Source organism: Vigna umbellata, chromosome 3 (assembly GCF_029865625.1).
Source record: "Vigna umbellata cultivar VRB3 chromosome 3, Vumbellata_1.0, whole genome shotgun sequence".
Lineage (NCBI taxonomy): Eukaryota > Viridiplantae > Streptophyta > Magnoliopsida > Fabales > Fabaceae > Vigna > Vigna umbellata.
In genome coordinates, this window is record NC_142167.1 from 30,748,601 (window position 1) to 30,766,429 (window position 17,829).

Genomic DNA, 17,829 nt, shown 5'->3' on the forward strand with positions numbered 1-17,829 from the left:
CATTTCCAAGATATAGAAGTCAGTAGGAAAGATCAATTCGCCAACCCGAACCAAGACATCATCTATGTAACCTATCGGGTGGGTAACACTCTTATTGGCCAACTGAATGACCACACTCGTAGGTTGTAAAGGACCAAGAGACATGGATTTAAATTGAAAGAGGCATGACATTTATGAAAGCACCCAAATCAAGCATGGCATTTTCAAATTTACTATTTCCAATCACACAGGGAATGCAAAATGTACCTGAGTCAATGCACTTTCCAAGAATGTGCGGGACCGACTTACCAATGGGCGCGTATACATTCTTGACCATGCTGATCCTCTCATCTCCTTTCATTTTTCTCTTATGCGTGCACAGGTCTTTCAAGAATTTTGCATATCTAGGAATATGCTTTATGGCATCAAGAAGAGGTATGTTCACCTCTACCTTCCTGAATGTCTCCAATATTTCTTTGTCCACCTCTTCCATCTTTTTGGTAGGAATTGCTTTTGAAGGGAATGAAAGAGGTATAGCTCGGTGCACAGTAGGAGACTCACTGGTGGTGGTGGAAGAAGAAGGTCCACCTGAAGAAGAGGCACAACCACCGGAAGAGGAAGAAGGTCCACCTGCCTCAAATGTCCTAGTAGGACTTGCCAGGTCCTTCTTTCTCTGAGAAGCAATAGGTGTAGGTGTAGGTGCAGGTGGTGGCACTGTAGGCACAACAATTTGCTTCCCTGATCTGAGGTTGATGGCACTAACATTTTCATTTTTAGGATTTTGCACAGTCTGAGAAGGCAATCTATCAGAGTTTTGAGACTATGCTTGATTTAGCTATGTGGCCATCTGCCTCATTTGATTGGTCAGGTTCTGGATGGACGCCCTGGTCTCTTGTTGGAACTGCATATTTTGAGCAATCATCTGCTGAAATTGCATATTCTGAGCAGTCATCTGCCTCAACAACTCCTCTAATGTAAGCTCAGAAGAAGAAGTGGAAGGTTGGGGAGCTAGCTGGGCAGGAATCTCTTGTTGTTGTTGCTTCTGATATCTCTAAACATGTGGAGGCAAATATGGTCTATTAGGGCCTGCAGCATTCTGGAAATGTTGTAGTTGTTGTTGTGGTTGTTGTTGTGAATTATTGGACCATCTAAGATTTGGGTGATTCTTCCACCCTTGGTTATACTTGTTGCTAGACAAGTCATAATTTTGCTGCTGCGGTTGCCTGTTGGGTTGTATGTTTGCAACATAGGCTTGAGATGCATCATGGCCAATAGGTTGCTGCAAAGAAGGGTAGTCATCTGTATAATGATCACTAGAAGGACATATAGTACATAGCCGCGCAACAGATGCAGATGGAGATGTCGGTCTCTGATTGACACTCAGTTGTACCACTAAACTCACAAGAGAATCAAGCTTGTTTTCCAATTTCCTATCAGCAGATGATGAAGTTTGGGTAGCAATATCGTGTACTCCCCTCACCACAATGACATCACTTCTACCGCTAAACTGTTGGGAGTTGGAAGCCATTTTCTCAATCAAGTGCCTGACTTCAGCAGGCGTCGTCTCTCCTAATGCTCCACCATTGGCAGCATCAATCATACTCCTATCCATGTTGTTGAGGCCTTCATAGAAATACTGAAGAAGGAGTTGCTCAAGTATCTGATGGTGAGGACAGCTTGCACAAAGTTTCTTGAATCTTTCCCAGTACTCATATAAACTCTCTCCACCAAATTGCCTAATCTCAAATATGTCTTTTCTGATAGTTATGGTTCGAGATGCTGGAAAAACTTTCTCTAAGAACAACCTCTTCAGATCATCCCAGCTGGTGATGGATCTAGGCGCTAAGCAGTATAACGACTCCTTTGCTACATTGTCTAGTGAATGAGAGAATGCCTTTAAGAAGATATGATCTTCAAGAACATCATGAGGCTTCATCGTGGAACAGACAATATGGAATTCCTTCAGATGCTTATGCGGACACTCACCTTCAAGGCCATGAAACTTAGGCAACAAATGAATTAGTCCAGTTTTGAGAACATACGGTATGTTCTCATCAGGATATTGGATGCACAAGCTTTCATAAGTGAAATCAGCTGCAGCCATATCCCTAAAAGTCCTCCCACGAGATGGAGGTTGTGCCATATTGTTCTCAGTGTGAAAAATAACAGAATTAGAATCAGAATCAAGTGCAGATGCAACAGATGTAGTAGATGCAATATGCACAAAGTATTGAGCAGAAGATTCAGAATCAGTAGTAAGATGCAAAGTATCTAATGGAACTAACTCAAAAATAGACTCTAAACATAAATTCCTAGAATGCCTACCTAACCTATAAAACGTCTTATCAATCTCAGGATCAAAGGGTTTATAGGCTCAGGATTGCCTCTAGTCATACATTAAGTCACAACACTCTACAACCGTGAAATAATAGCACAAAATTGGCAAACACACAAAACAACCTAAAAAAAATAAAACACACACTCAAACACACAAGACAGAACATCAAACTCGCAACAGAGGACAAAACACAACACACACTAACACAACAAAAGACCTAAGACCGAACCGTTGGTCCCTGGCAACGGCGCCAAAATTTGATGGGTCTGTCGCGGCCCATGCAAATTTGATGTGCAATAAAAGTGCAGTATAATACTAGGAAGTGACTCCTAGGTCGTCTCTCAAGGACCAAATGTGGTTCGAGACTTAGGTCAAACACGTAGTGGGGGGGTTTGAAAGTTTTTTTTGCAAGGAACAATAAACTAAATTAAAATTGGAAATTGAAGACAACAGAATATTACTGAAAACAATGAAAAATGTTGAAAACAGGACAGACCGAATGGTCCTAAAGTGAGACCGATCAGTTTAAAGGTGAAAAGTTAAGTTGACAGAGCGATTCTGAAGATGATCGAACGGTAAAAGCGGAGACCGAACAGTCTCTAAAGAAAGTATGATGGAAATGCAGGAAATGAAGGAAACCGAATGACAAATGTAAAACTGAAGCACAAGTAAAAGCTAAACATAACAAATTGAAACCAAACGACCCTAAGAGTTAGACCGAGCGATAATTGAGATCAGAAGAGGAAAAAAGAAAGGCCGAGCGATCTCTAACAGTGAAGTTAGAGACCGAACGGTACACTACAGCAAGCAAATGCAACTGGAAATGGTAAACGGAATGAGTTAATAGAGAAGAAATTTGCATGGTAGTTGAGCAGAACAATTAAAATTAGTAAACACAGAAGAAAGCGGAACGATACAACTAAGAACCGAATGGAATTTAGAAATGAAAAAGTAAACAAGCTAATGGTGAACAAGGTTGAACGGTATAAAAACATTTAAACATCAAGCTAATGGAACGGTAGCCAAGGGGTAGGCACTCACAAACCGAACGATTTGTCAGTGAATAACTCTTCACAGATCGAACAGTTTTAACGTAGCAAAACCAAAGAACCAGAAAACGAATTTTAACCGCAGAATGAAATGTAATACAGCAATGGAAATGCAAATTTGATCCGAAATTGAAAGCAGTGTGGCAAAAACTAAATACGAGATGCACAAATAAGCAGAAATTATTCTAACGTGAATGGAAATGCACTGAATGGAATTAAACTGATTCACAAGATCATCTCTGGTAACCCAAGAACGCAACAACAGTAGAAACGCAACGTGCACAGTAGAAACCTAAAAATTTGCAGTAGATGACGACGAATAGTGAAAAAGATGAATGATGCAATGAACAGTGAAAAATGACTTAATGAGTAGCTGTATGCATTACAATATAAAGAAAATACAATCCTTTGATTAGTTCAAGCAAGAGAACAACAAAAAGAAAACCTCTTGGAGCTCCTTTCTCCCCCCATGGACACAGCCACTGTTCCGAGAAAATGAAGAAGCCCCTTTTTCGTGTGGGTGGCGGCTGCACTAAATCCTAGGGTGCCAAGTCAGCTACCCCCACTTTTGGGCCTAACCTACTTTTCCAAAATTGGCCCAAAATGCACAAGTTGGTTCAAAAAGTTTTAAACAACTAAATTACAATTTAACTAAATCTAAAATGCCTAAGTGAAGAGTCTTGAATTATGTGTCAACCCTTCTAATGTCCCAAAATATATTTCCAAAATTTTCCCTGCAACCAATAATGAAAATAATGAGCTCACATAATTCAAATTAATTAAAATAAGAATTTCTAGTCAAATTAAGCACAATTAGAAAAAAAAATGGGGAAATAATGGACATTCAAGTACAATTCCCTGATTAAATCTAGCATAATAAGCTAAGTGAAGTGAAGAAAATATTGACTCATCACCCTCAGGACTGCAGCTACGCATTCACGCCTGGGCGCCCTTTTTGGGGTGTTGACCGCCATATTTCCTGCAACGTTTCATGCCTGAGCGCCCTCCATTGGACGCTGAGTGCCATTCTTTCGCAAGCACGCCTGAACGCCCTTAGTAGGGGCACTGAGCGGTGGCAACATTGGCCCATGGCCCAATTCAATCCTATTTAAGGATTAGCTCGACCTAGAGAGGGTATCTCTTGACAAAATTAACACAAATTCAGATTTTGTTCAATTCTCTAGAGGCAGAAGTGGATGCGAAAGCTCTCCTCTTCAGTTTTTAGGGTTTTTCTATCTTTTTCATTCCATTGTTCATCTAGTTTCTCCATGACGATGGAGAACTAAACATTATTTGTTGTTGGGGGATGATGTAACCTTGTGAACTCTCATGTCTTTGAATTGATCTTAATTATATATGCTTCTTTCATCAATTGTTAGGGTAATTCTTCTTTACTCAATGCTTGTTATGTTTAACTCATTCATGATATGATGTATGATTTGCATGAGTATCGGGAGGTATCTTACAATTCATGTTCTGGAGGATTGCTCCCAAAAGCAGTATTTCTCAAGGATGGGGATATGAGTTTTGGTCATCTTAAGCCCTAATCGTATTGCAGAATTAATTATTAGGGATGCAAGGGATTATGGTCTAGTAATTAAGGATATGCTTTCTTCGTCGAGGGATTTGGTTTTAAGTAATTTAGAGAGTGATGTTAACTATTGAATGAAGAAGATAAATTGATATATGCATGAGAGTAAATTAGGTGAAATCTAAACCCCAACAACATATTCATTTCATATTCAATATCATCCATTCAAATTTGTGTTTTTCTTTCAATTGGTCAAAAGATCATTCATATTTACTTTCTTGCTTTACATTCAAAATTCCAAATTGTTCTTCAGAAGTCTTAATTAGTTAAGTAATTACATGACAGTCTAGTGTCGTGAGTCTCTTGGGAAACGATACTTGGTCTTACCATTTTATATTACTTGATACGATTCGGTACACTTGCCGACATCTTAACAAGTATTTGGCGTTGTTTCTGGGGACTCGTGGTTTAAACTATACTTTTGTGTGATTCTTAACCGATTAGACTTTATCTTTTATTTTTATTTTTATTTTTTTATTTTTTTATTTTTTTATCTTTTTATCTTTTTATCATTTTATCTTTTTATCTTGTTATTTTTTTATCTTTTCTATCTGTTAGTGCTAATTGGGTGCGCTAGTGTTTTGTTCTCTAGTGTATGCAGGGTACAATTCGGACTAGAAGCACTAAAGTTTCTGAACCTCTTCTTGCGGGTCTAGACAACAGTAGAAGAAAAAGGAGAAACAGGACGTCCAAAAAACTTTTCCCTTCTCTTGAGACTCTTTTACAGCCTTCACCACAAAGATCTGACGAGGGAATAAAAAATATGGCTGAAGAACAGAATGGTAGACATACCCTGGCAGATTATGCAACAGCCATTGGCCCTCATCATTTTAACAGCATTGCAAGGCCGAGGGTTAATGCTGCAAACATGGAGATGAAGCCTGTGTTGATTCAATTGGTAAAGAGTAACCAATTTAATGGATTGACACATGAAAATCCATATAAGCATCTAACCACATTCAATGAAATATGCAACACTATGAAGATCAATTGTGTGCCAGATGAAGCTATTAGACTTAGCTTGTTCCCTTTCTCTTTGGGAGACAATGCTAAGATGTGGTTGAACTCTTTTCCGGAGAATAGCTTTACTGAGTGGGAAGTCGTGGTTGCAAAGTTTCTAAACAAATACTTTCCACAGTCAAAAGTAAACAAAGGTAAGCAGGAAATTTCTTCTTTCAGGCAAGGCATGGATGAAACACTCGGTCAAGCATGGGACCAATTTAAAGGCTTGTTGAGAAGACGCCTACTCATGGTTTTGATGAACCTACATTAGTCATTCTATTCCTTGGAGGTCTAAGCTCACAAACTAAATTGAAGCTGGATGCCTCAGCTGGAGGTAATATCAAATGCAAGACTCTAGAGGAAGCCTATGATTTGATTGAAAATATGGCTACAAATGATAATGAGATGCATAGTGAAAGGACTCAATTGCAACAAAAGGGAGTTCTACAATTGAAATCTCAAGATAATCTGTTGGCACAAAATAAGATTATGACTCAACAACTGGAGACTCTAATGAAGAAAATCTCTCAATTTCCAAGGGAGGTGTAGAACTTTTCTCAAGTTCAACAACAACTTTGTGAGTTGTGTGGAGGTGATCATATTAATGGTCAATGTGATATGCCGGAATTGACCCAAGAAGAAGTCAATTTTATGGGTCAAGGTAATCAATTTCGCCAAGGTAATTACAACCAAGGGTGGAAACCTCACCCAAGCATGGGTCAAGGGCAAGCTGGGCATTACAATAGACCACAACAACAACAACACCAGTGGAAACAACAACCTTCACTATATGAGAGAAATGCAAAGTTAGAAGAGACACTCCAATAGTTTATGCAAGTGTCTATCTCCAATCACAAAAGCACTAAAGCTGCTAAAAGGAATTTTGAGATACAAGTTGGCCAACTGGCTAAAAAGTTGGAGGAAAAATCTAAAAAGTAGTTTGGGACTAATACTGAAGTTAAACCTAAAGAGGATTGTAATGCTATCATAAGCATTAGTAGTGAGAGGTTGGAAGAAAGAATAATAGAGAGAAAAGAAAAAGATGAGTTGAGTGAAAAGAAAGAAGAAAGTGAGAGGAAAAATAAGGTTGAGAGGAAGGAGAAGAATAAAGAAAAGAAGAAGAGGGAGAGAAGAAAGAGAGAAAAATTGAGAAAGTTCTTCCTTACCCTAAAGAGTTTACTAGAAAGGAAAAAGAGAGACAATTAGGGTGTTTTAAGGAGATGTTCAAGAAATTAGGGATTACCATTCCATTGATTGAAGCACTACACCAAATTCTTGCATATGCAAGTTGGTTGAAAAAGCCCCTCAAAAAGAAAAAAATATGTAGATGAGGGAACCATTGAAGTACAATGAAATTGTAGTGTGATTTTTCAAAAGACACTCCCTCCTAAAGTCAAAGATCCGGAAAGCTTCACTATTCCTTGCAATATTGGAAAGTGTAAAGTAGGGAAAGCTCTAATTGATTTAGGGGCTAGTATCAACTTGATGCTCTAATCCATGCTCAAGAAGATTGATGGTCTTGAGGTCAAACCGACAAAGATAGTGTTGCAAATGACGGATAGATCTACCAAGAATCCTTATGGCATAGTGGAGGACGTTGTGGTGCAAGTTGATAAATTAAAATTCCCGATGGATTTTGTGGTAATGGAGATGGGGGAAGATTTGAAGATTCCTATCATTCTTGGAAGGCCATTCATGAAGACAGCCAAGGTTGTCATCAATGTAGATGATGGAGTTTTAGTACTTAAAGACCAAGATGAAGAGGTGATTTTTAATGTCTTTGATGATGAGCAACCGATTCAATTGAAGAAGGCTAGTCCAAAAGATACAGAAGTGTTAAAGACTAGTGTATCTAAACAAACTGCTAGCTCAATCAAGAAAGGGAAGAATCGTTTCTTGTCACAAGTCAAGGAAGAAGAGAAGGAGATTCAAGAGAAGATAATCTACCAAGACTTGAAGATTGAAGATGAAGAATTCAAACCTGGGAAACCATTCAAATACAAGAACAGGTTATGGGTTGTGAAGGAGATTAAAGTTAATGGAGTTATTGAGATTGAAGCTCCATATACTAGAAGAGTTAAGAAGGCGGACAGGAAGTTGTTAAAAACAAGTTGGTGTGATGAAAGCAAAAGGAACAACACCAACTTAAAAATTTCAAACTGAACATTATGGCGTCAGGCTCGTGACGTTAAACAAGCGCTTTCTGGGAGGCAAATCAGTGTTTTTGAGAACTTTTAATTTGGTTTTGTTTGATATGCTTTAGTTTTAGGGATGTGTTTGTGGATTTATGGTTTGATGTGCATCATGAGTTAAATTATTTTAAGTGTGAGATGTTATGCTTGAGTGGGAAAGCATTGAAAGAGCAAAAAATTTGAAAAATCAAGGGTTGAAACTGAGAGATCTTACCTAAAAACACTTAGCAAAAGCAAGAAAAGAGCGGAGAAAAAGTAACGCGTCGCGTTGAGCGCCCCTTAGAAGGGTGTTGAGCGCCAGCGACACTGTTTGGTTTTATGGGCTTTTTAAGCTCAGCGTCATTAGGCCCACTTCACTCTTCTAACCCTAATAGGTGTTATTCCTTGCTCACTTCTCATTCCTCCACTTTCCAGCCACCAAAAAGCCTTGATTAAGGTTCCCTACTACTTCCCCGTTTCATCTTTTCTACAAAAATCACCATCTCCAATACTCTTTGCTTCATTCCATTCACTAAGCTTGGGGTTTGTGTGGTTGTTGTGGCTATTGTGCAGAGAATTCCTAAGTTTCCACTAGCTCTTGTGCCTATTTTGAAACATTTGGGACTCTACTCAAGTAAGCATCTTGCACTTTCAATTTTTAACTCTTGATAGTTTTTTATTCTTGAGGTTTATGCATGATTAGTGGTAGATCTGTTGAATAAACTATTGCTGGATGGATTATTGATGATTATTGCATTGTGGAAAGTGTGTGTATGGTGCATTTGGCCAACAAAGGCCGTGAGGTTTTTTTCTGATATGGCACTGAGGGGCCCACTTAGGGGCGCTCAGTGCCGGCGCGACTGTTTTATGGTGTGTGTTTTGGTGATTCTGGTCATGTGCCGGTACAGCTAAAGGCCCTCTGATTCGCCCTCAGCGTTGGAGAAAGAGGCTTTTTATGGTGATGGGTGCTTAGATGATAGGATGTTTATGTTGACTAGTGAGGATGTGTTAAAATGTATAGATATTATGGAATACTCAAAGAAAGAAACATATCTATTCCAACAAATTCCTCTCACAAATGCATGAAAGGCATTTTCAGACGGTCCAGAACTAGAGACTTTTGATGGAGAGGAGGTGGGACTGATACCTCTCATGGCACCTGAGTTTGAAAGAGAGCTAGGAAGGAGGCAATGGGAGAATGTAGCCTCTTACCCTTCACCGGCCAACATAGCCGTGGTGAAGGAGTTTTACACCAATGGCAAGGGATTTGGAAACAATCATGAGACTTATAGCAGTTATGTGAAAGGGAAGAGAATTCCCTATGATGCTGACACTATCAACAGTTTCCTTGGGTCTGAATGGATTGGAGAGCAATGTCAGTTTGTTCTAGCTATGGATGAGGACATCAATTATGCTGAGGTGGAGCAAACATTGTGCATGCCAGGTGGGAGGTTTCAGAGGAACATGAATGATACACCCATCCACATTAGGAGGACTTATTTGACCCCATTGGCTAAATATTTGATGACATTTACACATGCCAATATCCAACCTTGCTCCCATGTGTCTATTATTACTACAAACAGGGTAGTATTCCTTTTCTATGTTCTCAGAGGGCTGAATATTAATTTGGGGCAAGTCATAGCTGATGAAATAAAACACTGTGCCCATTCTGTCAACAACAAGGCACCTTTGGGGCATCCTTCTCTTATCACCCATTTGTGCGAGTTAGTAGGGGTGAATGTCTCACATCCTCCATTTGAAAGACCTAGGAAGGAAATTCATGCGTCATACTATACCCAGTATTGCATGCTAGATGAAGCTTGAATACCTATGCCAACATCTCAGCCTTCAAGGGTTCGTAGGAGAGTGCCATAGCCGGATCAGTAGGGGCAGGCATAGGATGTTGCACCATTCCAGATAAGAGACATGTACATGTCTCTAATGGAGTCTAGGATGGAGGCGTTGTGTAGAGGCGAGCATGCTATAATGATGAATCTAACTTCCGCCTTTCCTGAGAGGAAGTTCATGACTCAGGAAGAATTCCAGGCTTATGTTGCTTGGCTTTCAGATCCAACTCAGGATGGTGGAGGAGTTGGAGCCTCTGGTGTTGCGACTATGGAGGAAGATGAAGAAGAAGAGGAAGAAGAGGAGGAAGAGGAAGATGAAGAGCAAGATGATGAAGACGAGGAGGATGACTCAGATGATAGTCGAGGTTGATCTGTGGAGAACATCTACTGATGGATGCTAGATTTGTTGGGAAGCATCTATTGATGGATGCTGGATAGCATTTACTGATGAATGATATCTTAACATGAGTTTTCTTTTTCTTTTACTTTAATTTGTTGAATTGTGGCTTTGAAATATGTACTCAGCTTAATGATATGTTTGGATGGTTTGGCTATAATATGTGTGTGATGAGTAATTTCTATCTTGTGCTGCTTTATTGTGTGATTGATGTTGAGATGATGCATGGTCAAGTCTTATAATAGATGGTGGTTGCTCATAGTTTTGTTAAAAATATATGCATGATGTTAATTGTGATTAATGTGTTGGGCAGGATGTTTATCAAATTATGGAACTTGAGTTAACCAGTGAGAGGTTGGGCTCTAGAGTTTTTGATTGATTGAATGTTATTACTTTGGAAGCATGATTGATTTTTCCTAAGTTTGTATGATTAAACCACTTGCTTGTTTGTTACAAATGATCAAGACCATGTTTTTCTTTTCCCTTAGAGCCAATGTCTATAGGTGAAGCTAACAAAGATCAACGTTTTTCTCTATCCTTTGCACCTTGAGCCTAAATTTGGAAGTTGAAAAACCCTTTTTGAAATCCTTACCTTGAGTTGAGTAGAGTTTGTGTATGTGGTAATGGAGAATGGTTCAAGTTTGGGGTGGTGAGAAACCAAAAAGAACTTTTTGAAATTCATGAAAAAAAATTGAGCAAAAGTAAAAATAAAAGAAGAAAGAATGAGCTCAATGTAAGTGAAGTTGGAAATAAATTGAATATTTGGTTTCTCACATAAAAAGTAAAAGAGAGATGAATTGTTAATGTGAATGAATGAATTATGCACTCTCTTAAGTCAAGAAACTTTGTTGTCCATAAAATCCAATTTTTCTTCTTAGCCTAGCCATGTTACAGACCTTGAAAAGTCCTTGTGATGATAACTTGCTTGTGAGTGTGTTTGTTTATGGTTAAATGAAAGACAAAGTTGATTCATGTAACATGGTGGTAGTAGAGTGCATGAGTGTACCTCATTATTCACTTTTGAGTTCTTGAGTGAAACACTTTTTGAGTGAAACAATGGAGAGGATTAGTTCCATGCATTATAAGATAACATTCTTGCTTGGTTGTTGATCATTCATGAGTTGCATCTGTTGTATGTTGTGATGATATGAGCATCATAGTAAATTTGATTGACCAATGCATCAATATATCTTTACTGAGATTTGTATGATAAGCAGTTGTGGGTGATTACTTGTCTTGGAATAAGGTGTTTGTGATTTTCTGAATCATTGAAGTGTTGTTTAGGCTGAGTTACATTTTGTTTTGCTTGAGGGAAAGCAAAGTTTCAAGTTTGGGGTTGTGATAACAATTGATTTCACCGTTATTTGAGAGTAAATTGTAATATCAAATGAACCCTTTTTGACTTAGAAACTTGTTTGTTCTCTTAATTTTGGTTTATTTTGAGAAATAAGAGAGTTGACGTTACACTTGAAAATTTTATCACTAAATCTCCTTGGTTTTGTAGGAAATTGGGAAGAATTGGAAGAGCAGTTAAGTTGTCAAGAAGTTGGAACTCATAAAGGACAAAAAGAGCACCAAAAGAGAAGGTTGTAGAAGGTCGCACTCACGCTTCGGCGCCCTTTCATGACCCTCAGCGATGGAGCTTCACAGTCATGCGTGGGCGCCCTTTTTGGGGCGCTGAGTGCCATCTTTCCTGCAACGTTTCATGCCTGAGCGCCCTCCATTGGACGTTGAGTGCCATTCTCTCGCAAGCACGCCTAAGCTCCCTAAGTAGGGGCACTGAGCGGTGGCAACATTGGCCCATGTCCCAATTCAATCCTATTTAAGGATTAGCTCGACCTAGAGAGGGTATCTCTTGACAAAATTAACACAAATTCAGATTTTGTTCAATTCTCTGGAGGCAGAAGTGGATACGAAAGCTCTCCTCTTCAGTTTTTAGGGTTTTTCTATCTTTTTCATTCCATTGTTCATGACGATGGAGAACTAAACATTATTTGTTGTTGGGGGATGATGTAACCTTGTGAACTCTCATGTCTTTGAATTGATCTTAATTATATATGCTTCTTTCATCAATTGTTAGGGTAATTCTTCTTTACTCAATGCTTGTTATGTTTAACTCATTCATGGCATGATGTATGATTTGCATGAGTACCAGGATGTATCGTACAATTAATGTTCTGGAGGATTGCTCCCAAAAGTCGTATTGCTTAGGGATAAGGATACGAGTTTTCGTCATCTTAAGCTCTTAATTGTAATGCAGAATTAATTATTAGGGATGCAAGGGATTGTGGTCTAGTAATTAAGGACAGGCTTTCTTCGCTGAGGGATCGAGTTTTAAGTAATTTCGAGAGTGATGTTAACTATTGAATGAAGAAGATAAATTCATATATGCATGAGAGTAAACTAGGTGAAATCTAAACCCCAGCAACATATCCATCTCATATTCAATATCATCCATCCACATTTGTGTTTTTCTTTCAATTGGTCAAAAGAGCATTCATATTTACTTTCTTACTTTGCATTCAAAATTCCAAATTGTTCTTTAAAAGTCTTAATTAGTTAAGTAATTACATGACAATCTAATGTTGTGAGTCTCTTGGAAAACGATACTTGGTCTTAACATTTTATATTACTTGATACGATTCGGTAAATTTGCCGACATCTTAACACATAACAGACTAAAATTTGATTTTTTAATTATATTTGTTTAATCACAAAACCAAAACCTAAAATAAAGTAAATTTTCCAGAACAAAATATATATTTCCAATTGTTCAATTCAAGCACATAATAAAAAGTTCCAAAATCAAAATAAATAATAAGATGTCTAACTTAAAATTTGTAGTCTAATCAAAGTCTAACCTAAACTTTTAAGTTTAAACATAAGCTAAACAAAACTTAGACAACACCTAATAGAAACGTAATCTCCATGTTGGAGAACATAACTTGCCCATTGATGTGTTATTTCGGCAATGACCTCCTTTAATATTGGTGATGGATCATCGAACACCTAAAATAAATAGTGTTATTATGTAGTGGCATACATAAAACCATAGAATTCAATCATTAGTTATAAGTGCTTACCATTATCCAGTTATCATAAATTCCTGGCTGAATGATAGCTTTGATCTAATACATCATGTAGTACTTACATTCCCATGAGCTAATCTGCTTATTGCACTATAATAAAATAAAGAAAAAATCATATCATATAACTTGTACACAAAATAATTATAATTTAAGAATTCAATGATATCTTACCTTAGGATATATAATTTGAACTTGCTTTTGTATGTTCCTTTGACATAAAATGTTTATGCCACACACAACTGTGGTTAAATTGATGACTCATAAGTCATAATTATTATGTACTTATTAGATGATATGAAAGTTGTATCATTACCCTTGTAGTAAGTTCTTTATTTCGTTGTTGGGTTTCTTATGAAGAGAACAAAACCAGACAACTAGGCAATCTTCAGGAATGATCACTATTAGTTGAGACCTACAATGAAGGGTAAATGATTATTTCAATAATTACAATAACTTTGAAAAAAAGAAGCTACATTTGGCAAGCCTGACCCTTCAATGTATGGAACCAAGTAAAGACGTCTTTGGGAGGTAGCACTGGTGCAGAAAACACCTTTAACGTCACCCTTTAGACGTCTGACCATCGAATATTCAACATAAAAATTGTTGTAATTAAAATCACTATTTAGACGTCGGTTGGGGGGTCCCCGACGTCTAAAGAATAATACACGTTGGCCCCTACAATTGGACGCCAAAAATAGACGAATGAATAAAAAATATTAATATATTAATTGGCTTTAGACGTCTAGGTTTAGGGTGCCCGATGTCTAAAACCTATTTAAACGACGGGGCCAACCATTGGATGCCAATGAGGTAGTCAGAATTCCAAAAGTTACCATTTAAACATTTGATCCCGCCACACTAACGTTTAAAGTCTTATTTAGACGTCGACCCCTCCTAACCCGGACGCCAAATGTGTCCACTAAAATTATATTTTAAACCCTTTATGCATCAGCTAAGAGGGGACCTGACTTCTAAGCTCATTTAGACGTCGGCTAGGAGGGGGCTCGACTTTTAAACGTCTGCTATTACAAAAATCGCGAACGCAAGTTAGTAGTTGCACACACTCAGTGTTCATCATCTTCCTCACGTTTTCTCTCAACGACCAAAGCTTTTGAGGTTTGTTTTCTCTCTTTTGCACCGCTTAAAATTAGTTTTACTCCGATTACATTACTCTTTAATGAATTATCTTCCATTTGAACCGATTATAATGTGTTTTCATTGCGTTTTGGTGCAGTTTTGCGTATGTCCTTGGCTAACGATTTTGAGCATTTTTTCTAGCGATTCTTGTTTTTTGAACAATGTACTCCTCCATTTTCCTCCACTGGGTTTTTGAACGGTGCACATGCAGACGTCTAATGGATTAAAGAGCCAAGATTCGTCCAGGACGTTAAATGTCGGCCTCCCACAGTAAGACGTTTATATAGATGTCAGACATGTACTATCCGACGTCTATATAGATGTCTGACCTTTACTATCTGACGTCTACATTGACATCTCCCAAAAAGACGTCGGTGCGTTAAAAGCCCTAAATAACACACGTTAAAAGCTTTTTCTGCAGTAGTGTAGACATCTATGTTTGCATGTAATGTTGTATGTTAACCTTTGTGTTCCCAGATTTTTGAATGCCTTGGGGCTCAAGAAATCGATATATATGTGGCCGACTTTGCTCTACAGTTATTGTATCCATATACCTAGTACAAAGAATTATAAGGTAAATGTTGTAGATTTTTATATGGTAAATATATAAGAGGCATTACTACTTACATGCACCATAGTTTGATGATAGAAATGTTTAACATCTATTCTCCACCAATTAACTCAAATATATCATTGAAGTTAATGTAAATCGGTACCATATTTTCAAATCCAAATACTCTAAAGTCCGGTTGTACTACTTTTGATTTTCTCTTCAACCTAGGCAACATGGCAATAAGCTTTGACATAGGATCATTTTTCGCTTCTTCCATGTCATCATCATCTTCATGAAGAGTAGGATCTTACACCTGCTTTTGACGTCGGGATAACTAAAATAAATATATGAAACAATTTATATCAAAATTGTAACAAATATATATTTTAACAATAAAATAGTCTATCAATCATTTAACAGAATTTTCGGCCAAATATTTAATGGTGGGATATGTCGAATTAATTATTATACAGGTTTTGATTTGGTTGTATAATGGATGACATGGACAAGTCAGAGCATAGTACAATATTTCCCCATTATCTTGTGAAAAGTACAAGAAAATCCTGAAGAAAATCATATGCACCAAATGTGCAACCTCCAATGTTTGTACACATTCCATCTAATTCTATTTAGGATAATGATACTTTGACACCCAATTTGACAAATTTTGACATCGGACATGTGTCGTATCCCTATTGGTACATGTGATAAATGTTTAAAAAAATTGAAAATGAGGTGGAAAAGGAAGGGTTGGAGAGTTTTGAAATGCGAGATTCATTTGAAAAAAAGAGAAGGTCATTTACGTGAGAGCATTCTAGAGAATTGTCTTCCCTCCCATCCACCCACATGCTTCGATCTGCCCACAAGGGTCCCCAACATTGACGGAGTTGGAAGGTCGTCGGAATGGTGTCGTTCTGCCGTTTTGAGCCTACTTACCCCAAAAGTGCCATTCGAGGTGGTTTTTGAAGCTTGTCGTCGTTCGTTTCGGTAATGCATTGTTTTTGTTCGGTGGGTTTAAGTTTTTTTGAAAAAAATTTGGGTATTCAAGGGTTTTTGTATTATTTGGTTGTTTATCGTGGTATGGTTAATTGTTGTTTGAAGTTTTGTTATACATTTTCTCATTTTTGTTGTTTTTGGGTGCAAAGTTTGAACTTTTTGGGTTTGTGGTAGTAATTGGGTTATTTTGACTTAGTTTTTCTATTATGTTTTGTTTGATAGTAATGGGTTGCATTAAAGAAGAAGCTCGTAACAATGTAAGTAAATGTCATGTCTTGAAAATGTAAATGTTTGTTTGAATAATGTTGGTTAATGGTTGTTTTTGCTTAAAATAATTTGTAGTTTCGATTGCGGGCATGGTGTGACACTAAAGCCATAGTCTAGATTAATGGTATACTAAGAGAAATTGATCAGACACGTATTGGCCAAACTCCATTCAAGTGGTGTGTTCATATGAACATGTCGATTGACTTATGCGCTCCTTTGTTGAAGGAAATGGTGACTCATTGGGTTGGCCCAAACGAATGCTGCATTTTGAAACAAAGAATGATACCTTTTACAATTACGGATGTTTTCATGCGTCTAGGCATGAGTGTTGGGGGATTAGATGTGATATTTGACGATAATGTTTGTGGTGTTGTTTGTGAACAATTTTCTTCAAAATCACTTAGTCCAAAAGAAGTTGTAAATAGGATAAAATTGTTAATACAAAATAATGAGTATGATGTGGATTGTGTATCTCGTTTGTATATTTTAATTTATTTTATTGTTTTTTACTTTCCTAGAAAATCAAAGGTAGTTAGTAACATGCATTTTAGAGTATTAAATAACATTGATAGTTTATATCAATATTATTGGGAAAAAATTGTGTATACATTTGTGATTAATAGTTTAAGAAAGGCGTCAATGATGATAAGGGAGCGTGAGATAAAGGACTATGTAAGTCTTAGTGGCAATGTTGTAGTGTTGCAGGTAACAATTACATTTTATTTTTACTTTTCTGTTTTGAAATTGTAAATTATTTGGTCTTCATTTTGGCGTATTTGTGTTTTGTAGCTTTCGGTCGTTGAACATTTGGGTTTAGTGGATGGTGAAAATTAAATTATGTTCTCTAGAATAATAAATTGGCCTTCACTTAAGTTGAGGTCAAAGAAAATAGAAAGTTATTTTAGAAAAAGGATGTAAGTTACTTGATATCTTTGTGTACATTTAGTTCATATATTTTACATGATTTTGTTTATTGTTTTTGATTGATTACTTATATTTGGATGTTGATAGATATGTTGGGAGTGGTTCGTGAGTGAGGAGGACCATGGAAATCGAATGATTCGTGTAGCCCTTCATTTGGATGAAGGGGAAATACCACAACATGGTGTAGATGAGTTTGGTATGAGTTGGGAAGATCTCGTGATGAAGAGAATAGAAGACAACCAAAGGACAATGGTTGAAATGAATAAGGAGGTAAGAGATTTGATTGTGATGGTTGGTAATGGGAGGCAAGAAAGACAACAACCTTCATTTTTTGCTGCTAATGTTCATGGTGAACCAAATGATGGTGTTGTTCATGGTGAAGTAGATGATGTTGATGTTCAAGGTGAAGCAGATGATGTTGATGTTCATGCTGAAGTAAATGAGGTAGCCCATCTTTCCAAACCGTCACCCATACTAATGCAGGTG

The 17,829-nt window shown here is 37.4% G+C and overlaps 1 protein-coding gene across 1 annotated transcript; it reads right to left on the reverse strand.

Moving 5' to 3' along the window:
* Nucleotides 1–1,030: 1,030 nt before the first annotated feature.
* LOC124831979 (uncharacterized) lies at nt 1,031–2,122 on the reverse strand. Its single transcript, XM_047306087.2, has one exon. The coding sequence runs from the start codon at nt 2,120–2,122 to the stop codon at nt 1,031–1,033; it is 1,092 nt and encodes a 363-aa protein (XP_047162043.2).
* Nucleotides 2,123–17,829: the final 15,707 nt, after the last annotated feature.